The 26,427-nt window shown below is 47.1% G+C and overlaps 2 protein-coding genes across 5 annotated transcripts in view; one reads left to right on the top strand and one right to left on the bottom strand.

Moving 5' to 3' along the window:
* The window catches only part of Dnai1 (dynein axonemal intermediate chain 1), a 70,081-nt gene extending 65,021 nt beyond the window's left edge, over positions 1–5,060 (bottom strand). Inside the window, exon 1 of the mRNA XM_036178778.1 lies at positions 4,802–5,060. Within this exon, the coding sequence (XP_036034671.1) occupies positions 4,802–4,828 (27 nt within the window). The 5' untranslated portion in view covers positions 4,829–5,060. The remainder of the gene's footprint in view (positions 1–4,801) is intronic.
* Positions 5,061–5,265: 205 nt separating this feature from the next.
* Positions 5,266–26,427, top strand: part of Fam219a (family with sequence similarity 219 member A) — a 55,602-nt gene continuing 34,440 nt past the window's right edge. For 3 of the 4 annotated variants that reach the window (XM_036178782.1, XM_036178781.1, XM_036178779.1), the window contains exon 1: positions 5,267–5,647. In XM_036178782.1, coding sequence (XP_036034675.1) covers positions 5,588–5,647 — 60 coding nt within the window. In that variant the 5' untranslated portion in view covers positions 5,267–5,587. Of the gene's footprint in view, positions 5,648–26,427 lie in introns of all 4 variants that reach the window. The other variant, XM_036178780.1, reaches the window with a different exon arrangement.

The raw sequence follows: 26,427 nt of genomic DNA, 5'->3' as shown, positions 1-26,427 counted from the left end.
CCCAGGCTGGCCTTGAACTCACAGAGATCTGGCTGGCTCTGCCTCCCGAGTGCTGGGATTAAAGGTGAGCGCCACCACTGCCCGGCGAGGTAGAGTGATGATGAGGGAAGAACAGAGCATATTAAGTTTTAAGGCATGAGTTAGCCTCAGTCCATACAAGACCCCGAGGGATTACTTAAAAATCTGGACTCGATCTGAACAATGGGAGTCACTAAGAGTTCTGAATGGGGGATGGCCTAATCACATTGGCAGTTTGAAAAGATTTGGGGCCTGGCAGTGGTGGCGCATGCCTTTAATCCCAGCACTTGGGAGGCAGAGGCAGGTGGATCTCTGTGAGTTCGAGGCCAGCCTGGTCTACAAAGCCAGTTCCAGGACAGGCTCCAAAATTATACAGAGAAACTCTGTCTCAAAAAACTGAGGAAAAAGAGGAGGAGGAGGAGGAGGAGGAGGGAAGGAAGGTAGAAAAGATTTGGGGTTGGTTTGTTTTGAATTACATTTATGTATTTATATATCTATTTGTGTGTGTTTGTTTTTTTTTTGTTTGTTTGTGTGTGTGTGTGTGTGTGTGTGTGTGTGTGTGTGTGTGTGTGCGTGCGTGCCACATCATGCATGTGGAGGTCAGAGGACAACCCCTGGGAACTGGTTTTCTCCTTCTACCATGTACGTTCTCAGGATAGAATTTGAGTTTCCAGGCTTGATGGCAAGCTCCTCTTTTCCCACTGAGACATCTCAGCAGCCCAGGTTTTTGTTTTTGTTTTTGTTTTTGTTTGAAGCAGGGTCTTGCTGTGTGCTACCATGGGTGAAAATAAAAATCATTCTTGATACAGTGTAGAGAATGGATTCGAAAGGGTGTGAGCAGGTGCAAGGTTTTTGTAGCATTCTAGGTGGGAGAAGTTTATAGATTGGGCGTGAGGGTGGGAGTGGGTTAGTCTGAGGTATTTAGAAGGAAGTGAGGTAGGAAAGCCTAGGAAGAAATTACTTATCTAATGCTCTCTTCTGGCCTCACGCCAATCTTGTCCCTTTACCCTATTCTAGTCAATTTTCATCCAGATCACTGTTTCTGAAAGTGTTACCCCAGGGGGTTTCTTGGAAGACCACAGTTGTCTAGATGTAAATCCTTTTTGGGGCTTTTATAAGTAAACTATGCAAAATTCCAGACCTTTTTTTTTTCCTTTAATGATAACCAACTGAGTTATAAAGGGGTACTAAAATTTGTTAGTCATAAACTAAAATTAGCTCTTAACTGGAGTTCACAGAAGACTCTAATTTGGTTTTCTACTCAGAAGTCTGGCTGCCAGGCAATGTTTGGCAACGCTGCAAAGCTCCTGCGCATAACACACACAGCTAGCTGGCATGCTCACCATTTTTAGGAAGGGCAGTTTGTTATTGAGGCATTACCAGTGATGTTTGGAGCTGGTCATGGTTTATGGTGCCTGGCATTCATGCATTTTAATTACAAATTATGATTCATGGAGTGTCATCATGACTGATTTAATATGGTGTGAGTTATTTGATTAACTCTAGGGGGTAAAGTCAAGGGAGGCAAGAGACACCTCTCTGACCTTACCCCTACTTGCCTGCCTGCCTTGCTGACCCAGAACACGAGTAGTGGGCCCAGCCTCAGAAGCTTTACACTTGCTATGCCAACTGTCTGGCAGGCTCCTCACTCCCTCCACCCCCAGCGACACCATACCTCCTGCCTTTCCTGAAGGTCTTTGCTCTGTTGTTGGTTCTGGGAGGCTGAGTCTGAACACTATGTAATTATAATCATCTGACTCCGAATGTGTAACTATATCACCCTGATTTGTGTTTCTTCTTGGCACCGTCTACCATCTAACATACCACATTTTACTTATTTATTTATTGACAATTTCCCTCCTCGTGGTGTGTGTGTGTTTGTGTGTGATTTCTCTGTCGCCAATACCCACAACAGTCCCTGGTACAGAGTACACTGCTCATCTGTAATTACTGCGTAAGGAGTAGTTACCTCATGAGGATTTTTCAACCTCTTAGTCCCTTACACCCATCTCCTAAGCCACAGATGAACATAGTTCAATCCAATCATTCACAGCCCTGCCTGCTGCCAAAGCAGCCACACACACAGGAGCCCAGAAGAGCATGTTTATACATGCATTTCCATGTTACCAGGTCCCACTAAGCTCCCTGTTATTATTAGTTCCATCCAGGCGTACTCCGTCCTGCCTATCAAACACACTCTGATGAGAACTCCCAAAGACAAGCTCATGCATTCAGATTAATATTCAACCAGTTTCTTTTCAGAATTCAATATATGCAAGGTTTGATCCAAGAAATGGAGAGCAACAACGAACAAGAATACAGATTTGAGCTTTGCCACAACAGAGTTTATGCAGTGGTAGCCATGTCACCCTGTTCTGTCTCTAGAAAGTGGACTGAGTCCTTTACAGGAAAGTATGAATACTGTGTTGAAACCTGACAGACACACAAGAAAGGAAAGAGAAATTTAGGGCAGGGCAAAGTGAAGCAGATGGCAGCAGATGGGAAGGACTGTAGCCGCCACAGGCCTGAAGGAGAAAGAGAGTGTGGATGTCACTCTGCAGGGGAGAGGGCAGGTCAGTGTACTGATGGGAGAGTTTTCATGTAGTTAATGAGAAGTCTGAAGTAGACTGGGTAGCAATGAGCAGCCCAATCGGGGCTGTCTGGGCCCTATGAACCAACCCAGTTAGACTTTGGAGACAATGAGAGCAACAGAAAATACTACAAAGTGAGGCTATCAAGAGCATGCATTGCTCTTGCAGACCTGAGTTTGATTCCCAGAGCCCACCTTGGGTGGCTAGCAACCATCTGAAATTCTAACTCCAGGGAGATCTGATGCCTCTGGTCTGAGCGCGCGCGCACACACACACACACACACACACACACACACACACACACACTCACACCTTTAACAGAAGAAAGCACTAAAAGACCTGACCATTGGTGTGACATGAACTGAAAGTTTAAGGTTCTTTCTGTCCTCTAACTATCCCAGTCCTGACCTTTCCTCACCACTGTGGGCTTCCGAGTCCTACTGTCCTCCTCTCTGAAGCCTCTCTACTGCTCCAACCTGCATGCCTTTCTCTCCTTCGGCCCCAGGAGTCCTTCATCTTTCTGCTATCTATTATACTGGGAGACAGAGAAAATGTCTCAAGCATGTCTGGTACTCTGCATACCTTAATACTGATCTAAATTGAGTTTCACTGAGACAAAGCCATGATAAACACAATCTAGCACAACCTAGCCTTTTCTTACAACACACTAGTGTTTGTAGTGTACTGAAATACCCCTTCCCTCCAGCAGCCAGCGCTGGTGTGTGCGGGGACCCTTTGACCTAGGTTGCTCTCCTCCCTATCTGTTGTCAACTCTCTGCTTTCAACATAACAAGTCTCCCCTAGTGAGAATGGAGACCTTCATCCTATTAAAACTACAAGTTGCTACAAAAAATTCATTTGTGGTAAGAAAGCAGACCAGTGGTCGGGGGTAGGGGACAGAGAGAGCGCAAGTGGACGAAGCACAGAGAATTTCTTGTAATAGAGGACATATTCTATACTTTAATTGTATCTGTATAAGGGTCCAACTCTCGTGCATATAAAAGGATCTATTTTATTATATATGATTAGCTAGACCTTGGTAATTTCAAGTTAAAACAAACTGCCTATGAACTAAGGGCCAGCTGCCTTAAGCACACTGCAAAAGTTTAAAACACAGCTCAGTCTCAACATAAAACTAGGGCATGGCCAACACAAGAACAAAATAACCTCTCAATGGCTACAGAACACTAAGAATGAGAGGTTTTTCAGCTGTAGGTGGCCAGCGAAAGAGAAGCAGAGGGCACAAGGCTAATATGCAAAAATATGTACCAAAATATGTAAAGTCACAAATATCATGGATACATATTTGCTCTCCAGACCCAACACAGCTAGGCTTAAGTATAGAAAAGCTTGGGGGTGGGGAGCCTTAATAGTTAGAAAAGCAATTTTTGAAGGACAGAGTTTTTTTATATCCCAGAATGCTCCTTGAGAACCTGAGACTAGCTTGTCATCTGTGGTGATGGTGGGGGGGGGGGGGGTGGGAGGCAGGGGTGATTCGAAGCTCCTGTGAGAAAGATGACATAGATACAACATTCGCAGGGTTGAGTGGGTGGGAGGCTCATGGGGAGGAGACTTGTGTTTGAGGGCAGGGAAGATGGTTGGGAAAAGGGTCTTTCTCGAAACTCACTCTCTGCACACAATCTGTTTCATATCTCTTGTACAGTCCTCTTGTGCCCCCTCTCTGAGCTCCCACATGACAAATGGCCCCTTGTCCCCACACTCAGCTCAGCACTAACCATGCAGGGTGTAGGACAAAGTCCTTAGGGACAAGAATGAGAAGGCAATGAGGAAAGGGCTGAAGGGAGGAGGGCTCAGGGGGGTGGACTGGACAGGCTGGGTCTGTGAAGTGAAGAGGTGGAAATAATAAGGAAGACAGATGCAGCTAAAATGACAGAGGGTTCAGGAAAATATGGGCGAGGAGGACAGGATTTGTGAGAGAGAACAGGAGAATCGGGGCAGCGAGAACACAAGCCAGGAGTCGAGAGAGAGAGAGAGAGAGAGAGAGAGAGAGAGAGAGAGAGAGAGGGAGGGAGGGAGGGGGAGGGAGGGAGGGGAGGGGGAGGGGAGGGAGGGAGGGAGGGGGGGAGAGAGAGGGAGAGAGAGAGAGGGAGAGAGATTGGAGATCAACAGGGAATAATCGGCGGTTAAGGTCAGAGGTCATCAGAAGACCGCAGCCCACAGTATGACATTACCTGCTTACGAGTCTGTTTCTGGGGCATGGCTGCAAAACATAGAAAGCACCTCAAACCCTGAAAAACCTACAAAATGCTCCCTCTCCTGGGGAGAATTTTCTCCTTCTTGACCACACACGAGAAATGCAGACTGTCTTCCACTTCAATTCCCGGCGACCAGGGTTCCTCAGGGACAGCTGTCGTTGTGGGTCCCCGCGCCCTTGTACAACAGCGTCGGCTCCTCCCTGACGCGGTTACCCAGCAACCGATAGGCAGCCAAAGCGCAGGCGCGCCTAGCGCCCCCTCCCGGCACGGGGAGGAGGCGGAGCAGGGTGCGCAAGGAGCCTCGGGCTCCGCTAAGCCCCGCCCCCGCAGCGAAACTACGTCCGCCCGCCGCGCGCACTGGGAGCTCCCGCAAGTGGGCAGGGCTGGGGCGGCCAGGCACCGCCTTCTCATGAATAATGCAGGATCCGGGCGGTGTCCCGGACCCGGAAGTGGAGTTGCAGAGTCACCGCAGTGGCTGAGCTGCTGACAGGAGGCGGCGGCGGAGGAGGAGGCGAGGCAAGACCTGCGGCTCCGCGGGGCCACTGCCGCGGTAGCTCTAGGCAACCCCACGGAGCTTACGCCGGCCACAGTCAGCCCGCGAGCCTCTCGCCGCCTGTCCATCCTTCCATCCGCCTTTTCGCCCTACGGGTCCGGGGCGGCCTAGTCTGCATCATCTGCCGGGCTTCTGGGGCCGCCGCCCCGCGCGGTCCCGTCGGCGTCCCTGGCCGCGCCCGGCCCCTGGCCCGCTCGCCCACCGGCACCATGATGGAGGAGATCGACCGGTTCCAGGTGCCCACCGCGCACTCGGAGATGCAGCCGCTGGTGAGGGGGCGGGCGGCGGGCAGGCCAAGGCCGGGAGGGGCGCCGCCGGAGAGGAGGGAAGGAACTAGGCCGTGGGGATTGTGCGAGGGGGCGCCATCTGATCAGGCAGGGGGAGCCGTGAAAACGCATTGCCGGGGGAGGGAGTCTTGCAGAGAGAGAAAACCGTGGGGGATTACCTGCGGGTGAGAGCGAGGACCTGGATGGGCGGAGGGCACGGTCAGCGGAGGCAGAACGCCGTCGGATAGGACCGAGGGAAGCCCGATAGTGCACACCGCTAGTGGGGTGATCGAGGGGGATGTCACAGGGTTTCTTTGGCAGCAGACCCAGGGGATCGGGAAGGGGGTGGGTGAGAAAGGCGTTTAGCCCTCGAGGCCTGTGATGCTCAGGACGAGGGAGGAGGCCAGGAGATCGGTCAGTCTAAAGAGGACTGCAAATAGGCTTTTAGAAAAGGAGAGGCCTGCCCGCCAGTCCTTTATATAAATAGCAAAGCTGAATAGGAACCAGGCACCGATGGCAGCAGAGGTTCGGTGCAGGACCTGGGAATTCCCTTCTTCTAGAAAGAGGAGCGCCCCCAGTTCAAGCTGAGGGCATTTGGAATCGGGAAGGGGAAGAAGAGTGTGCAGTGGCGAGATGAAGAATCACGGGTGTCCATGAGAGCACCGAGGTACCTCCAAGAATAGGAGGTGGAGCTGTGCTGGAGCAGGCTGTGCAGACCGGTTCGGAATTCGGAAGAGCCCTTGTCATCTTAGGCCTACGTGCTTGGAGTCTTTGCAGGGCGGGGATCCTGCCTCCGGTCCGCGGTCCTGGAGTCAGGCAGAAATGATGTCATCGATGCCGGCGCCGAGGGGATGGAAGTGGGGGGGAGGGTGATGCCGGTTTGTGGAGGCATGGCCTAAAGATGATGCCTGCTGGCCATTGCCCTAGGGCTACCTGGCTGTCATTGTTGCCCGCAAATAGGTAGGAAGGTCAGAGGCCTAAGCAGCTGGACTCCAGAAGCGAGAGGGGAAAGAACGCTGAGGCTGTGTTCGTTCACTTAACCCGCCTTGGAGCCTGCGCTGTAAGAGCTAAAAGGAGGCAGGATAGGCCAGGAACCAAAATGTGTAGATGCCTTGCTCTCTGCTGGCCCTGACATGTGCTCTCACTTAAATTCAGGGGCTGGCTAAGTCCCTTCCCTCTGTGTTAATCAGAGTGGGCCAGAATAGGTTCTTCCCTAGAGTCTGCAGCTCCAGAATTGACAGTATGCTTTGTGGTTTCCTAGATAAATAACTTGCCTGTTACAGTAACCAAGAGGGACACGAAGGTGGGAAGTATGGCAATCACCATGCCACATAGTTTGGTGGATAATCAGTTGCTGTCTAGCTGGAGATATGTGTCTTCTACATCTTGTTGAAGCTGAAACAGATGGGCTTTGCTGAAGTGTACAATATTGAACCTATGGAGGTGCTGCAAGACTTTTCCCTACCTTGATGCCTCTACTGAAGTATTTGGGAACCAGAATATCCCCAGGGAGAAGTTTATTCTATGAATGTAAAAAAAAAAAAAGAACCTTAGCTGCATTAAACCTTTGCTTAATAGGTTTCCTACTCAGCTAACCTTGCCTCCAAACTAGGATGCGATGCCCTTCCAGTTCTAAGCTACTCATGTGTGGAGGCTGGGATGAAAGGGGCGGAGGTTCTTGAAAGTCTAGGAAAGGAGTTGGTTCTTGTTTCTCATCTGAGGTTCCTGAGATGGAAGCTGTCCATGGAAAGAGAAGAGTAATAAGGCCGTCAGGATTGTGCAGTTGTCCTTGGTGACTCTGCCATTTCCTGGGATTCTTTCCTAATCATGGGTGGAAGACTCCTGAGCTGTTTTGGTTTGTGTGGCCCTGAAGAAGAGAAGTTTGTGGTGAAGGAGGTGCTTATTAGAATAGCTGTAGCAGCCCACACCCTTTTTTGAAAGCTAAAGTAGTCTGCAAGAGAATACTGTGTTGAGGTTGAGTGAATCTTAAAGAAGTAACAATATAGTCTAACACTTGGGGGTCATAGACATTTCTTGGCTCTTCCTGTACTGGAGTCTAGAGACACCCCAGACTTCTTAAGTGCCCTTTATTCTGTTGAAAACAGCAGAATGTTGTGTGGTGGTTCCCCCAGGGACCTTCATTGAGTCATAAGGAATCAAGGTGCACACCACAGAGGGAGAGGGCAGGATGGTTCTGTAGGAGTGTGTTTGGGGAGAGACCATCAAAACTAGGGTCCCAGGCTGAGATTCACCTGTGATCTCTTCCACTTTTTTGCTATTATTTGTATGACCTCTAGGAAGTCTCTCATTCTCCTTGAACTGTTTTTCTCTCTTTCTTTTTCTTTTTTTTTTTTTTGGTTTTTTGAGGCAGGGTTTCTCTGTGTAGCTTTGCGCCTTTCCTGGATCTCACTTGGTAGCCCAGGCTGGCCTCGAACTCACAGAGATCCGCCTGCCCCTGCCTCCCGAGTGCTGGGATTCAAGGCGTGCGCCGCCGCCGCCCGGCTCTGTTTCCCATTTACAAAATGAAGACAAACTATTCATTTAATGTTTAAACAACAGTTCCTCATTCTCCCTTCCAAAGAATATTATGGAGCCTGATACATTGACTCAGAAAATTGATTTACCAAATACTGAACATCTGCACTGTTCCAGCTTCTACACAAGATAGCAGGGACACAGTGGTTAGCCATGTAAGTTCAGATGGGGCCCTGCCCTGCTGGAGCACGTCGTTCAGTAAAAGCTTATTTCTCTTGCTCACTCCATGAGTGAGCTTCCTTAGGGCAGAGTAGAGTGTCTCAGTACTGGCCTCGTTGCCCCTTTCAGGACCTGGATGTACGGACAGAGGTCTGCGTCTTGGACCTCAGCATCAAGTAACTCTCCCCCAGAAGAAGCCTCTTTTTCTTTATGTTTTACTTGAAAGAGAAAATCATCTTGAAAAGGAGGCTTGGGGGGGTGGGGTGGCAGCACTTGAGAGAGAAGGTGCAGCCAGTAGATCTGGGTGTTTCCAAGGTGCTAATTTAAGCATTAGCTCTCAGCTAGTGGGAGGCAGAGGAAGAAATCCCTGCCTTGTTGTTGCTGCTGCTGTTACCACAGCTGCCTGGAGCCTCCTGTCTGGGGTGGGAGTCTGCCCAAAAGGAGTGGCTCCCCTCTTTCCCTGTCAGGCCAATTATTTAATTGGCCTGGCTGCATCTCAGCAGCTGAACCAGGTCCCAGCCTATCTCTGAGCTCCCCAGGGTCGCTTCCTGTCTCCTTAGGAAGGAAATGAAAGCTCTTCTTGGTGATCTATTCCCTGGGCTCTGCTTCTGCTGTGTCTGTCTTCCAGAAACCTTGGAATGGCCCGTTCTGTGCCAGCTGTGCCCTACACCTCACTAGTCCTGGGGAACTCCCTGCTGCCCAGGCTCTGTTGAGCAATTGAGTAGTATTTGGGCTGTCATTGGTATGAGTGGCAGCAGGCACAAGCCCTCTGGCCTGTTGTCTGTTCAGCTGGTTGGTTCAGCCACACAGTCTATGTCTTGGAAGAGATTTGTTGCAAAAAAACAAATAGAGCTTTTGAGTACTTAATTTCATCAAGCAACACTCTGCCTGTTGTGCAGTCAGAGGCATAAGAGACTTACAGAATGGCATATGGCAGCTGAAGTGGTCCCTGCACGCTTGAGAGAATGCTAGTCTAGGCTCGCTGAAACCAGATTACCCATTAACTCATTTGTTTAGTTCATGAGCGTTTGCTACATGTCTGCTCAGTTCCTGGTGCTAGAAGGATACAGAGACTGGTCAAGGCTCTGCTTGTGGATCTCTAGGAGAAGGATGGGCTTGAATGCTGACAGGAAGGTTTATAGACATATGTCAGAATGAGTAGCAGTGTGTGGTGATCCTGAGAGAGTGAGAGACCATTCTGCCCCTTTGACTGTTGGAGCTGGAGGAGGAGTTTGCTGCTTCTGTTGCCTGCTGACTGTAAGGGATGGACAGTGACTGGGTGTCAGCTCAGTGACCGAAAGTGGAGGAGGGAGTGTCACAAGATTGGCAGTCCACACTGGGGAAGACCCTTTAAGTTGTCCCTTGTGCAGTTGGAGGGTGAGGTGTCAGAGGGAGTGGGGGAGAGATGATGGGGCCCTGAGCTAAAGCAGATGCCAAGAGGGGAGGACAGATGTGAGTAAAATGCATAGGCAGAATATGGAGCCTCTTTAGAGGTGGGCTGGAGAGCTGGGCAATCAGAGGGGACTCCAAGGTTTCTCATTAGACATTTGGATGGAGGGAGGGACCACCACCAACCTCCTCAGGGAATGTGGAAGCTGTGCCCTTGCTTCAGGGACTTCTTGTAGTAGAGAAGGTGTCTCTTTTCCTTGCTCAACTTCTGAGATTACAAGGAACTCAGAAGTTCTAGAAAACCAAACATGATAACAATGACCCTCAGCTTCATAGACTCACAGAGTATGTGCTCCTCTGAATATTTCTCCCTTGCAGCCTACTTTAGTGAGTACAGAGCATTGGTGGTAGCAAGAAACCATAGTGGGGTTTTCTAGACAGAGTCTCATGTTACACAGGGTGGCCTCAAACTCAGTAAATTGCTAAAGATGATCTTGAACTTGCGACCTTCCTGCCTCTGCCTCTGTGTGTAGCTGAGGATATAAATCACAGTAAAGACAAAGATGACTTTGAACTTTGGAGCCTCCTTGCTCCACCCTCTAAGTGTTGGGATTCCAGTGGAATCTGCAGTCCTCTGGCTGACTTCTCATTGTCTATTTTGTTAAACTTACAGTTTTATTTCACTGGTTTATTCTACCATGAATGTGTATGTGCCACAGCATTATCTGCAAGAGTCACAAGAGGAAGGACATATGCCTCCCTTTTCTGAAAGTACACCATATACTCGGCAAGCTGTACTGAGTTGAAGCTTGGGTCTACTTCCTTGCAGGCAAGGGGTGCCAAAGAAACAGACTTCCCTGGTGAGAACACTTACAGGTGGCTTGGCTTCTCAGAGGTCCCCAGTGTGGCTCTGCGCAGGTAATCCCAAGGTAGCTGGTGTTCAGGCTGAGACAGTCACAGGCCCAAGCAACCCACTGCCCTTAACTGCTACTAGCCCTGTGTGAACAGGAATGGAAAGTAGAGACTTCCTTTCTTTGAACCTCATTAGCTTCTGGGCCCTGCTCTCCTCCAGGAAAGGGCAGATGGAGGGTTAGGGCTGTACCTCAGTCAGTAGAGCAAAGAGCACTTGAGCAGGGAACCTTGGGTTCCACCCTCACCACTGCACAAACTGGGTGTGGTAATGCTCATCTGTAATCCCAGAATTTGGAAAAGGGAAGCAGGAGGATCAAAAATTCAAGGTCATCCTTGGCTACATAGTGAGTTTGAGCTAGCCTGGGCTACATGATTAAAAGTGTGGTTCTTCAGAGGACCTGAGTTTGGTTCCTAGCACCCATGATGTGTGTGGCTCACAACTACCTTCACCTCCACTTCTAGGGCATTCCACATCTTCTGGCTTCCACAGGCATCCACGTGCATTCACACAGACACGTAAACACACACACACACACACACACACACACACACACACACACACACACACGATGGAGCCTTGTCCTGGTTGGTTTTTTTAATCAGCTTGACATAAGCTAGAGCTGAGAGCAAGGAACCACAACTGAGAAAATGCCTCCATGACATTGGCATGTAAGCAAGCCTGTGGGGCATTTTCTTAATTAGTGATCACTATGGGAGGGCCAAGCCCACTGTGGGTGGTGCCACCCCTGGGCAGATGGTCCTGGGGTATATAAGAATGTGGGCTGAGCAAGCCATGAGGAGCAAGCCAGTAAACAGTACTCCTACATGGCCTCTGCTTCAGTGCCTTCCTCCATGTTCCTGCCCTGACCTTTCTCAGGGACAGAGAGTGACCTGAAAATTGTAAGCTGAAATAACCCCTTTCCTCTCCAAGTTGCTTCTGGTCATGGTGTTTTATCACAGCAATAGAAACCTAAGACAAGCCTTGTGTGTGGAAAGGGCTTAGCTGTACTATGCCTTTCAGCTGACTGTGGGAAAACTGGTACAAGGAGCCCCAAGAGAGGTGGGAATGGAGAGAATCAGGCTGAAGCAGTTACCTAGAGGTTCTGGTTAAAGGAAGCAAAGGTGTGGCTCAGTAAGTCTGAAGCCATTGTTTCCTAAGGAAGCTGGTGGGATGGGTCTGTAATTCCAGCGCTGGAGAGAGAGAGATAGGTGGATCCCTGGAGCCCATTGGCCGGCCAGTCTAGGCAATCTGTGAGCTCCAGGTTCAGTGAAAGAGCCTGTCTCAAAAAATAAGGTGAAAGTGATAAGGGGAAAACCCAACATTGATCTCTGGCCTCCAGATGTGCTCGCACAAATGTATATACACACCGGCAAGCACACGCGCACAACCCCCACCAGCATACTCCAGAGGGGCTAGAGAGATAGCTCGATGGTTAAGAGCACTGGTTGTTCTTCCAGAGCACCCAAGTTCAATTCCCAGCATTCACATCAAGTAGCTCAAAACTGCCTATAACTCCAGTTCCAGGGGGCCCAACACCCTCTTCTGGCCACTATGAGCATCTTCACACTTATAGCACATACACATATAGTCAAATAAAAATACAAATTTAAAAAATCCTCAAAATTCAATTTTAAAAAGATTTACTGAAATGCTGAGCATGGGTGTACACCTTTAATCCTAATGCTGGGGAGGCTGAGGCAAGAGGATCTTCGGTTTGAGTCCAGTTTGGGGTACACGGCAAGTTCCAGTCCAGTGTGGGCTACGTACTGACACTGGGTGGAAAAAACAAAAAGCTGAATAACACATAAACTATGAAGTGAGAATCTATGTATTTCAATATATAGTTGATTTTAGTATAACTACAGTCAACCTGTAAGTTATTTATGGCTCCCATATTAATTGTATCCCAATAAAGAAATTAGATATCATCAGCCAAAATGACTCAGAACTGCATCTCCTGTGGTATTTTGTTGAGAATATTGATCCTTTGAGATACTTATGATAAAAAAGGATTCCTGCTCAAATTCCTTGGGAAACACTACCTACTCTATCCTGAAACAGCGTTCACTAGTGTTTAAAGGCTCTGCCCAGTTCTGCCTAAAGCAGCATGTTCAACTATGTTAAACTCAATGTTTCCCACAGTACGTAGCCTTGGCTGGCCTGAAAAAAACCACAGCAATTTGCCTACCTGTGTTCTCAGGTATTGGAACTAAAGGAATGCACCACCACACCCAGCCCAGAACATTATTTTTGAATGTTGCACTACTAACATCTTTGTTTGTTTGTGTGTTTTGTTTTTTGAGACAGGGTTTCTCTGTGTAGCTTTGTGCCTTTCCTGGAACTCACTCTGTAGCCCAGGCTGGCCTCGAACTCACAGAGATCTGCCTGCCTCTGCCTCCCAAGTGCTGGGATTACAGGCACGCGCCACCACCGCCCGGCTCTTCTTTTGTTTGTTTGTTACTAACATCTTACAGAGCCAGCGTGTTCTGTTGAACTGTCTCTAGTGTGTGGCTTAGAAGAGTCGGTGTTGTGACTGCTCTAAACGTATACTCTTCTCTGCTCTTCCTTTGTAATTTTTAAATCTGTTTATCATTTAATGTTTATGAGTGTTTAGTTTGTGTACCATGTGTGTGCCTGGTGTCTGCAGGGGTCAGAAGAGGACATCAAATCCCCTGAGACTGGAATTGCAGGTGGTTGTGAGCCACTGCGTGTGCTCTAGGAATCAAACCCAGGTTGTCTACAAGAATAGCAAGTGCCTGTAACCACTGAGCCATCTCTCCAGCCGCTTCCCTGTGTCTTTGAGCCTCTCTTAGAAGCCATGCAATCTTCCCCAGTGTTGAGCTAGTGGGATATTGCTAGCTTGAGTCAGAGTCTGACTTACCACTAGCAGCAGAAAGTTCCTCGTGATCTTTGGTAGAGAAGCATGTACACAGGGTCTTATTTTTTCTCATGATTTGAGAAAAACATTACTTCCTTTCTGTTCAGTTTTGTGGGTAGTTTTTTACAGATTTATTGAGATATAATTCATTCTGTATGCTTTACCCATTCTCAACGTTACTTTTAGCTCTAGCTTGGCTACCTATGCCTTAGTTCTGTTTCTCCTTTGGCCTGTGGGCTGTGCTCTGTCCTTCTATGTTCATGCAGGCAGTATGGAAAATAAAGATTATAGTCCAGATATCTTGTCAGGAAGAGTGTCATTGGGATTCAAAACAAGAAATGGCTTCCTGGTTTAAGAGACATGCCAGAACCTAGTCTGAAGCCTTAGGAAGTGCCCCTGCCCTTTGGGACAGCCCAAAGGGTATTCCTGCATAATCACTTCTTGGTCTCTAAGTGACACAAGGTATGGGTGATAAGTAAGGTTTTGACCCCCGTGCCAACTGAAGTGTAGTGACTGTCTGGGGCATTGTGTGGGTGGATTCTGAGAAAGAGTCCTGGTATTGTGAGAAAGGTGAATGTTATTGACTTTCCATGTCTGCCATGGTCTTCAGTGGGAGGAATGGCCTTCTCGGTGCTCTGCCCTACTATCCTGGCTTCCCTTAATCATCATCATTATCCTGGGCAGACAACACAGGAAAGGGAGACTCTGGGGGACAGGAGCCTCTCAGCAAGCTGTCTCACTGAGGGCGGCAGTCTTGTGACATAGCTACTTAAGAGCTGGAAGTTGACCTTTTCTATCGCAGTGTCCCTAACCAGATCTTCAGCATTCGGTCTTGAAGAGTACGCAAAGTTAACAGTCTTTGAAAGTTGGTGGGCTAGGTGAGAAGGTGGCCATGCTTAAAATGAAACCATAACCCCTTAACAGCAGCACAAAGAGCCCCTGCTAGCCTCAGCACCTTCCTGGTTTACTCCAGGCTAAGGAGACCCTGGTTTTCCTTCTGTGATTTCACTGAAGTACTCGCCTTCTCCAGCTGCCCTAGATACACAAATGGATACTTTTAAGTTTTTCTCTACGTAGTAGACCTGTCCATGGGATCTGAGAAACCCATATTATTGTGACTGCCACTGTGTTTCATGATCATATTTAATAGTTTGGCCTTTTGTCATGTTGGACTTGGGGCATATTTGAAATATGGTGGCCTTTTTGTTCACAGTGTAAAATCAAGAGGCAAACCTGGAACTGCATAGAAGCTGGGCTGATTGGCAGTCAGGTAGGGGCCACAGGGGCTGTGAAATAAATGGCAGCTTCATGCTAATCAAAAAATACATCTTATATGTGTGATGTAAATCTTTCTGTTGTTATTTTGGTTTTTTTTTTTTTTTTTGGTTTTTTTTTTTGAGACAGGTTCTCACTCCTGTAGCCCATGATGACCTGGAACTCATTATGCAGTCCAGGCTGACCTCAAATCCATATGATTTTCCTGCCTCAGCTTTCTCAATGTTAGATTACAAGCACATGCCAATATGCCTGGCATATGTAATATAACCGTTATTCCCAGAAAGATAGTTGTCAGAATTCCTCAAGGTGGAATCAAGGTAAGGATATGTGATTATATAGGTGAGGTAACTTTTCAAAGAGAGCTGGTGCCTCAGAGGATAGGAAGTCTAATGTAAGCCTACCATATGAGGTGGCCGCTAGGAAGCTAATGTGCCTCAGAGGATAGGAAGTCTAATGTAAGCCTACCATATGAGGTGGCCGCTAGGAAGCTAATGTACCATTGGTTTTCACTGATGGAAGTATGGCATGCAGATCTGAGGAGGTGATGGTCCTATTTTGCACTGGTCAGCATTGCGGGAACTCCTGAATTCTTTGCTGTCATCATTCAAGAGAGTGACAAAGAGACTCGAAATCATGTCATGTGAGAATGGTTGGAAGAACTGCAGCTGTTCAGCCTGTGGATAAACAGTCTCAGAGAGTAGAGCACATGACTAAGACTCCTGAGTCCTAAATGACCGGGATTAGGAAAAGAAGGTTAGATTTCAAGCTGCCTGTGACTTCACAGGGAAGACGCAGGACCGATGGATGGGAGCATGAAGGGGTGCATACCCATCTTCTCCCTGAGGTAGAGGCTCTTCCTCTGGCCAAGAGGCCAAGACACCTGGAGACACACTGCTCTTTGGAAAATGCCATGCTCTTTCCAAAACAGGCACCAGGAATTGTGCTGGAGCAGAAACACGGTTGATGAGGCAGTCATGTTCCAGACACTGTGAGCAGCGCTTGTTTCCTGTTGTGAGCTTTTGCTAATCTCTGTATTTCAAGGCCTGTCCTCCACGCTCTATCTTTTCCTGGCCCTCCTTTCTTTCTTTCAACATGATGCAAGCATACCATCTTTTACCCCAGTGTGGGACTTTTGTGTGAAGTCTTAGGCCTACCCTAAATTCCTTTTTAAGTGAGAAGCAATGGATTTCCCAAGCACCTGACCCACCTTGGGAAGTAGGTTGGGATGGTTCTTGCTGTTTGTTGTGTACTCCTGTATGTGGGGTCTGAAGACAGAGAATAGGCTTGGCTGTTACCCAGGGCAGCTTAGCATTTGCCTGGCCAGAACCAAGATGTCCTGGTCCCAGGCCCAGTGTATCCCTTTACAACTTGAGGCCTAGTTCAGTTTTCTACATCAAGCTTCATGGGCCTTTGAGGCCTTAAACCAACTTCATCCCTCAAAGTTATTCATTTCTACCATTCACCAGCTTTTCTGTAGGACCAGCCATCCCCTTCACCAATCTCTTCTATTGGTACCTAGAGAATATTCTCGTTAAGAACTCTCGTCTCCGACTGCTCACTCTTACCCATTCCTCAAAACCAGGACAACTCTGCTTCCTCAAGAAGCCCTCCCTGGCTATTCTTGTGGACAGTAACCAGTCTCGAGGCCTCTAACCTCTATCTAGTCTAGCACTAGATAGAGTGGTATATATGGCATTCTGGCTCAGGCTGTCCACTCCAGTGAGCTGTGCTGTCCCCAGTCTTGTCCCCAGCTCCTCCTCTATCTCACTGGCAGGAAGCATCTACTCCAAGGACTTGTCAGACAAGAAAAAAAAAAAAGAAACTTGGCCTTGTGAAATGGAATTACAGAAGACAGCTGGCTTGTTTGAGGATGAATAAGAGCAGATAGGAGTTGGGGGATTCTGAGGAATGAGTAGGTGGGAGCCAGAGAGCAGAAACGTACATATTGAAGAATTGTGGGAGTTTCAGGGGGATATATGGATTGAAGAATTCATTCATTATTCAAAGAAACATCCTTTGAGCATCTGCTGTATGCAAGACAGTGCAGCATATGTAGGGAATAGAATAATCAAGAAAGCAAACATGGCCATCCAGCGGGAGAGACGGACCCTGAACAACTAAAGCACACAACCAAAATCACGGTGAGAAACAGGTGAACGGTAGAGACACAAGAAAAGGTGCTGAGTGAGAACAGTGAGAAGGGAGCGGGGGTCAGGTAAGCTGCCTGTTGGAGCTCAGACCACAGGATGACAAGGTCCTGGGGTGCTAACAGGGAGTGACTTCTTCTTGTTCCCTGGCAGGTCAGGGACTCCCCAGTGAGCCCCTTCCAAACTGGCCTTTCTCCATCCTGTTCCTTTGCAGCACTGGGTAAGTTTTCAGAAATGGGCACGTGGGAGGGCCAGTGTAGCCCTGCTCCCGTTGGTAGTGAAAACTTTAGCCACGCTGCCAGCTCTGTTGTGGGACTGAGAGAGCTATTAATAGTGTGGTGATATTGAATATTTAATGAGCTCTGTTGACGAAGAGCTCTTACCTGAGTCCTCCAGCATTGTGTGTTTTTCACATATTCTCCTAGAGATGGGAAAGGTACCCAAGGTCTTGGTGGGAAGAGAGAAGGAAGAATACCATCCTGGACAGCCTGTTTTTAGCATGCCAGGTTCATGTTGTTAGCGCAGAAGCTAAATGTGACAGGCATTCTGTCTAGGGCAGGCCTACCTCTTGGTGGGAAAGTCATCAGCCACAGGCATGTAGATTGCAGAGCTGGTAAGGGGAGCCTCCACTGAACTTTCTGTGGACCCCAGAGCAGTCCACTTAAGATGCTAGCTTCCAGAAAACCTCTGCTCTCAGCCGGCCTGTCGCTCCCAGCCCTGGCTTAGAAGGGATCGCAGGATCAGAAAGACCAAGCAGGGATCATGATGTGTGTGCGGCTAGTGGCTCAGGGAAGAGGAGGAAGAATTGTGTGATATCAGAGAGGTAAGTTAGAGAGTCCAAAACAGTGGCACAAGATTGGGCCACTTATCACCTCTCCATCAACTTCAGATAGGACCTTACACGGACTGGAGGTTCTGAGATACAACAATGAGGCAATCTCAGGAAGCTCCCTTAGGAGGAACTGGTTTAAGTATCTTTAATTATAGAGACCCTAAGGAGCTAGTGAGGGGCAGGCCTTGGAGCAGGAGGTATGCCCAACTGTGCCAGGAAGTCAGCTGGTGCATCCTAGCTGTATCTTTGGTTGGCCCTCTGGCCAGCCTCCTAGCCTCTTTCAGGCTACTTGTAAAATGAGTAAGATCATGCATGTGCAGATGAACTGCACGTTGCTCTATCATTTCTGGTCCAGTTTGATGGTGATAAAGGTTGGTGATTTCCTTTTCCCATCGGTGGTTCCCAGGGGAGCTTTTGTGGGACAGGGTGAAGAGGTGTACCTTCCCTTCAGCAATCACACCTTTTTGATGGGGCTGTGGTGAGGCCAGCCTAGAGACCAAAGAGCTTTATTCTCAGAGGGGGATCCCATGAGAGGGTAGGGGCAAGGGGAGCTGTGAAGGGGAGCCAAGACCCCACCCTTCCCCGTGCCATGTCTGTGAGTCCTGTGGTCACAGTGGCACCTTCCTGGAGAGTTCACTGTTGATGGAGGGAAGGCCTGGTCCTGCTGCTAGTTCAGTTTACAAAGGTCAGTGGTACTCAGGAAACATTTGAAAATCCCTCCCTATGTCATTGGGCTGGAGAAGGAGGCAGCCCCAGACTGCCGACTTTGTGTTCTTTCCAACATTTTGTCAGAGTGTCCCTCAAGCATATGTATAGTAGAGAAGAAAGTAAAATGAGTACCCTCAGGTACTCACCCAACAACTTCAACAACTGTCAACACAAGACTAATATTTCACCTGTGCCCTCCCCACAGAATTCTAAATAATTCTTTCCTCTTTAGCATCAGCATATGTCTCTCTTTTTAAAGTCATAGAGACCATAATATTTTCACATCTAAAAATAATTTTTAACATCATAAAGTTTTACTTGGTTTGTTTGAAACTAATCCATACATAGCATTTAATTGACCTTGCTTGCTTGCTTATTTTGGTTATTTTGTTTTTGTTTTTGTTTTAAGACAGGTTGCTCTGTGTAGCCCTGGCTGTTGAGGAACTCACTCTGTAGACCAGGCTGGCCTTGAACTCACAGAGATCTGCCTGCCTTTGCTTCCTGAGTGCTGGGATTAAAGGCATATGTCATCACCACCCAGCTGACCTTTCTCTTTTTTTAAATTTTATTGGGTGTGTGTGTGTGTGTGTGTGTGTGTGTGTGTGTGTGTGTGTGTGCAGATCAGAACGACTTTGTGGAGTCAGTCTGTCCTTCCATCTTGGGTTCCAGATCAGACCCAGCTTGTCAGGCTCATGCATCACGGGCTTTCAGCTCCTCCTGGCTGACGTCTCTTCAGCCCAAACTCCTCCCTTCCACTTTTCTTGCAATTTCTCTGTTTGAAAATCTTTTGTTGTTCCAGTTTCCTACATTCTGGATTTGGGTGATCACATCCCTATGGTATTTTTAATCCCGTTCTTCTCTTTCCTACATTTCTGTAAACTAGTAGTAGATCAGATTCAGATTCAACTTTGTATGGAGAGTGCTTGGTGGATGCACTGTGCGCTTCCCTCTCCCCTCTGAGGTGAACAGCGTCCTCGGCAGGCACAGTTGTCCTACTTTTTGTGGTGTTCAGACTGATTGATGGGGTAGTTAGCCTGATTACAACACATTACAGAGGTTCCTCAGCATCGTTTACCTAATGTTCTCAGCAGTCCCTGATGGTCATTGGTCCATTATTTCATTAGCAGTTTCCTCATCCCCATTAGTAGCCCTGGCCCTCTCTCCTGTACATCTGCTTTCCCCCACTGCCCTTAACCCATACCATCATTTCCTTCCTCATCAACCCAAGACGCCCTAACAGATCTTCAGGCCTCACCGACTCCTCTGCCTCCCTGGTGGCCTGTGCTTCCCTGAGATTTGGATCTACTCTCGCTGAATCCTGCTAGAGCCATGTGTGACCCACACTGGGGAGTGCATGCAGCCCAGGCTGTCCTCCTCTGGGAGAGTTGAGTAGGGAGCTGGCTTTAGTTCCCTTCCCAGGAATTTCTCAGGAGCCCTCTTCTGTACTGAGGAGAGTCTTCCACACTTGTTTCCTCAGCTTCCTGCGCAAGCCTGGGCCCTGGCAGGGACCCAAGCGTGGCTTCCTGTTTACAGGCTGGGAGAGGTTGAGGGAGGCATGGGAAGGGCAACTCAGCATTTGAGTCCTCTCTCCTGCCCAGTTTAGACACCTCTGAGGGCCAGAACAGTTACCATCTCTGGCGCTTCAGCATCCCTGTGCCTCCCATGATCACCACTCCTGTTTGGTTCTTCTGCTCAGCGGACAGACTATGGATACTGTGCTGTGTGTTCGTGCACCCCAGATAGATAAAGCAGATGCATCAGTTTCTCAGTGGGACAGCTGACCTGGAAGCACAGAGCTGGGAACTGCTGCTTACAGACCCTGACCCTACCTACACAAGTCCTGCGACTCTGTCACCCAGCTGTTGTTAGTTCTCTGGTCACTGTGTCCAACTCAACAGAGCTTCTGCTGGAGCAGGAAGCCTGAGAGGTGCAGGCTGGCCAGGATCTGGTTTTGAGAGCCAGAAGACATCAGGTACTCTGCGATAGTGGCCATTGCCCAGTGCAGTTCTTTCTCAGCATCTGTGGCTCTAGGACCAGTGCCCCCATCCTCTGCCAATACCAAAACCCATAGATATGCAAGCCCCTTATTTATTTGATAGCCAAGCATGATAGCATGTGCCTTTAGCCTCAAGGATTGCTTGAGTACATAAGTTCAGTACTGCCTGGACAACATAGGCAGACCCTGTCTCAAAGAAAAACAAAATTGGAAGAAGCATAGGATGGCATACAATGTACATGCACTCTGTACACTTGAAATCCTCACACGGTTCCTTATAATGACTAACACAATGTACATGTCAGGTAAATAGTTTGTTTGGATTCAGTTTGGTTTTGAGACAATGTCTTACTATGTAGCCCTGCTAATCTGGAACTCAGAGATCTACGTACTTCCACCTAAGTGATGGGCTTAAAGGTGTATGCCACCATGCTGGGTATAAATGGTTATTATACTATTATATTATATTGCTTAAGGAATAATGAGAAAAAGCCTGTACATGTTTAGTACAGATATTTTCTACCTAGTATTTTCAATCAAATCTTGGTTGAATCAACACATGCAGAACTCACATTCACAGGGCCAACACTATAGGATTATGCTTTGTGCTAGCTTGTATGCCCACCCTCACTCCTCCATGTGCCTGGCTCTTCCTTGAACAGTAAGAACCTGAAGGGCTATTTTCTGCTCCAAGAGAGGACCTGCCATGGATTATTTATTTTCTCTCCTCTCCTGGATAGCTCCAGCAAGAATTATGTGAAACCCAATCTCTTTGATCCCATGAAGAGAGATTATCAGTGATCTGAAGTGACATGTGTCTGTGTGTCCAGCTCTTGGAAGGCTGAAGTGGAATTGTTAGTTCAAGACCAGCCTAATCTATATAGTGAGACCTTCTGCCTCAGAATAATGAAACAATCAGCCAAAAGCAGATGTGGTGGTGCATACCTCCTGTGGTCCCCCATACTTATGAGGCTGAAGCAAGAGGGTTGCTTCAAGTTTGAAGTCAGCCCAGGCTGCATAGTGTTTCAAGGTGAACCTGGAACATGCATATTTGAACTTTCAAACTCCCTAAACAGCACAAAGACATAGAGGAAAGTGTGCTGCTAGGTATCAGGCAAGTCTGTCACCCCTAACACGCCAACAACTTCTGTCCCCACCTGTAAAGGTTCAAATCCTGAGTAGGGAATGGTAAGGGCACTTGTAATCTCAACACTTGTGAGTTGGAGGATCAGGACATCAGGGTCATCCTCAGCTACATAGTAAGTTCAAAGCCAGCATGGGCTACAAGAGGGCCTGTCCGGAAACGAAACAAAAAGACTCAGATTCTTCAGATGGCCTGCAAGGCCTCAAATAGTCTTCCTGCAACCTTCCTGTCCAGCTCACCTCTTCCTGTTGCCTCTGCCACTGCACCCTGCCTCGATTTCCTTCCAAGGTCTGCTTCCCCTTGCTTCAGTGTGCTTTTGCAGACAGTTTTGCTTTCAGGATGTTTTGTTCTTGTTTAGGTTGACTCCAACTCATCTTCTAAGCTCACCTCGGGGACCTTCTCTCCTTATTGTACTTTTCACAGGTGTGATTTGAGAAATGTATGAATAATTGTTTTATTGAAATAGGGCCTTATGAAGTCTAATTTCCATAAGGCAGAGACCATTTCTGTTTTTACATTATTCTCCTGCAAAGTACCCACACATAGTAGACTTTCCCTGAATACCTGTTGAATGAATGAAAAATTCAGTTTCTTATCTCCTTTTCTTAGTAACCTGTCATTCCATCATATTTAACATGTGCCCTGCTGTTGGTGAGCATTTACCAAACATGCAACGTTTCACTTAACCTTTGCAACTCTTAATCTACAGAGAGGGAACTAAGGTCACATAGCTAATTAGGGAGCCACTTCAAACCCAGGTATGTGGCCTCAAAGCCAATTCTCTTAACTGTAGTACCACACTGCCCCCTTTTGGCATGTCACAGAGTTGCCACTGGGTCCTGGCTAATTTCAGCTCTATAAATGAGTACTTGGCAGAGCTGGCTATGGAGCCCAGCTGTGGAAGGACACGGGTGATGGAATTCAACCTGGGCTGCTGCTGTTCTAGGGTTATGCATTTCAGGGTCTGTTGCCCCATATGTTTTCCATGAACCTTTGCCACCTCCAGGAGGTAATATAGCATCTTGTTTTAGAGAAAAGAAGAGCTGGCTGTTTAAACGGCCTGGTCTGCAGTGTCCAGGGAGTAAACAGTCCTGATTAAGAACCTAATAAAAATAATTGAGAGGGAGAAAGGAGTGTTTGTCTCTTTGTGATTTAGCCACTAAAGACAGCACTCTGGAAAACAGCTTTAAGGCATCCCTGGGAAATGCAGACCCAGTGAGAGGGCAATACCTCTTAGTCTTGATTACAGCAAAGCTCGAGTTATCCAGTATCCCAGGGCTTCTCTGGTGGCAGGGAACTTGGAACTGACGAATACTTTAGACTAGATGGGACATGCAAATGAGAAATAGGTGGCATAAATATAAGCCCCAGCTCCTGTTTGTTGACCATGGCAGGCATGCTGTGAAACATTCTACATTCCTTATTCCCTTCATTCTAATGGCAGCCTTGCAAACTCAGTAATGCTGCACCCGTGAAAGGAAAGAGGCATTGATAAAAGAACTTGCCCAAAGTCATACAACAGCTGGTCCTCCTGACTTTGAAACCAGAGCACCCCACAAACTGAGTTGGTGAGGAGAGACAACAGGCAATGAAGATCATTCCTATTTCTAGGACTGTGGTTAAACATCACCCAGAAAAATAGGCAAATGTATAAAGACTTACTGGGCATTATAATTGTTCTCAAATAAATACATCTAGGTGTGATGGTCCATTCCTGTAATCCCAGAACTCTAGAGACTGAAGCTGGAGGATCACAAGTTCAAGGCCAGAGTGAGCTCTGTGGTGAGACACTGCCTTAAAAAATGAAAACAAATATGTATATAATTTTATAATGTAGCATTACAGTAGTTACAATAAACACAACAACTACAGTAACTGCAACATTATCATAGTGAGAAGAAGAAATTTTAAAAAGCTGTACACCTTTAATTCTAACACTTGGGATGCAGAGGCAGGAGGATTTCGGTGAACTCGAGACCAGCCTGATCTACATAGTGAGTTCCAGGACAACCAGAGCTGTTACACAGAGAAACTCTGTCTTAACCTACTCCCCCCCCCCCAAAAAAAAAGCCTAAGCCTTCAGTAATGGAGTATTATTAAATAAATCAATCATGGAACACTCTTCCCACAGCATACATAGGAAGTCTTATAAGGGGGGTGGTAGCTCATGCCTATAATTCTAGTACTTGGAAGGCCAAAGTAGGAGGATCAGGAGTTAAGGGCCAGCCTTGGCTGCGTAACATTCAAAATAAAGGGCAGCCAGCTAGATGAGCTGACTCAGCAGGTGAAAGTCCTTGCTCCATAGTCCTGGAGACTGTAGTTTGATCCCAGAGCCCACCTGAAGATGGAGAACAGAACCGATTCTATGTTGTCCTCTGGCCTCCTCATATGTACTGTGGCATGTGTGTCCACACATCATGCACACTAATAATAAGTAACTTTTAGATGAAGAGGTGCTTATAATATATTTGTCTGTAGCATAAAAAGTGTATTACATAAAGTTGCCATCATAAGATGCATATGTAATGTGGGTAGTCTGATTCCATCTGTGTTTAAATCTGTATATATAAGTATGCATCTTAAAGTCTGAAAGTATAAAGTAGCAACAGTTCTAACCTTATGAGAACTTTCACTTCCTTCCTTATTCACTTTTGTGTTGGTATCTCTTAAGGTAAATCAACTTACCTTATTTTTTATTATTTCTTTTTCTATTTTGTGTAACAAATGCTAAAAAGTATACTCTTATCCTGGCATATCCCTCCCTGCACAGACAATAGAACTTTTGTCCCGTCATTCACATGTGTTTGGAATCAGGTATTGTATGGACAAGTTAGCTAAATGCATCGAGGATGGAAATGTTGCCTCATACCTGTCGGCTACTCATCTGGCCAGTCTTGTCCCTGCTGGGCCCCTGGGCTTTGACCTCCTACACTCCATTCACGTCTTCTCACTTCCTTCTCAAATTCTGCAGAGCCCCTGGCACTTCTTTGGAAACGAAAAGCTCAGCATTGGACAGATATATCCCTGCCTCTTACCTCCCTGCTGGCAGGAAGCCTGCAATTTCACCTTCACCAGCAGGGAGAGGCCAGGAGGAGAGTCTCCTCTCACATCCCCCAAGCTGCAGCCACACATGTTCGGATGCTCTGCCTCCTGCTGGTGTTTTCAGTGCAGCCTTTTTAGGTGGCAAAGTAGGAAAGGGACCAGAAACTTAACGACTCTGGCTCAGGGACTGACTACATGGGAACTGCCCAGCCTTAGTTTTTCTCTGCAAACTGGAATAAATAATAGACATTACTTCTATGTCTTATGATTGTCAGAGATTAAATGAGAAAATAAAGGAAAAGCTTTGAAAACATAAGTTGCAATAAAACATAAAAAATATATATATATATTGGAACTAAGGATCAAACCCAGGGTCTTGCACTTACTAGGCAAGCGCTCTACCACTGAGCTAAATCCCCAACCCCAACCGTATTTTTAATGTAATCTTTTCAGATTTGTGTAACGCTTTTATGTCTATATACATGTCTCTATATCTGCTTATCTGCTTATTATGGAATAACAGTTTAATAGGAAGGTAAAGGATATTGAAAAATCTTGGAAGGCTACTTTTGTTTTGTTTTCTGAGACAAAGTTTCTCTACATAACAATCCTGGCTGTTGGGGCTGAAGAGATGGCTCAGAGGTTAAGAGCACTGGCTGCTCTTCCAGAGGTCCTGAATTCAATTCCCAGCACCCACATGGTGGCTCACAACCATCTGTAATGAGATCTTGTGCCCTCTTCTGGTGTGCAGACATGATATAGGCAAAATACTGTATACATAATAAATAAATAAATCTTTTAAAAAAAAATCCTGGCTGTCCTAAAACTCAATTTATAAACCAGGCTGGCCATGAGCTCACAGAGATCCTGCTCTGCCTCCCAAGTGCTGGCATTAAAGGCGTGCGCCACCACTGCCTGGTAAAAGGCCACTTTTTTTTTTTTTTTGAATGCCGAATGCCATTTATTGTAGGAGGGAGGAGGTCTTGAATACAGGCTTACAGCACAATGGGAGAACCCCGGAGGGCAGAAGTTCACTACCATGTTTTACAATCTTGCATCTAAGCTATTAACAAAAGGCCACTTCTTAAAAACAACCGAAGAGGGCTGGAGAGATGGTTCAGCAGTTAAGAGCACTGGCTGCTCTTCAAGAGGTCCTGGGTTCAATTCCCAGCAACCACATGGCAGCTCACATTGACTGTAACTCCAGTTCCAGGGGATACTACAAACTCTTTTGGTCCTGAGGGCAAGCAGGCATGTATGACGTGCATAGATGTGCATGCAGTCAAAACATCTGTAGATTTAAATAAAAATAATAAAGCCTAGGAAAGGGAGAGGGGAGGGGCCAGGCTTGTCTTCACTTCATCTACTCTATACTGTCTTGTTTCCCCAGTGAACATGCATTTTTTTTTTAAGTTAAGGAAACCAATACAGACTTTTTAATGGCTTAAGGTAATATAGCCAAACTAGAAATAGTCATTGGAAGTCATCCACACAGAGGTCAACAGCTGGGGCAAAGAGAACAGAGGATTTAGAAAGATAAGCAATTGGGGAAACAGCTTGATTGGCAAATTGGGACCATGTTATTAAAACTATTGAATGTCAGGTCAATGAGTTTTTAAGTGGTGGGAGCCATTGGAGGGTCTTGAGCAAAGGAGTCCTGTAATCAGTAATTTGATTCTCAGAGCAGTGTTTGAAGAGTAATGAATGTGGATGAGATAGCTCAGGCCTTGGAAGCCTGGAGTCCTGATTTCAATCACCAGAA

Source organism: Onychomys torridus, chromosome 2 (assembly GCF_903995425.1).
Source record: "Onychomys torridus chromosome 2, mOncTor1.1, whole genome shotgun sequence".
Lineage (NCBI taxonomy): Eukaryota > Metazoa > Chordata > Mammalia > Rodentia > Cricetidae > Onychomys > Onychomys torridus.
This window is presented reverse-complemented; position numbering and strand designations above follow the sequence as displayed.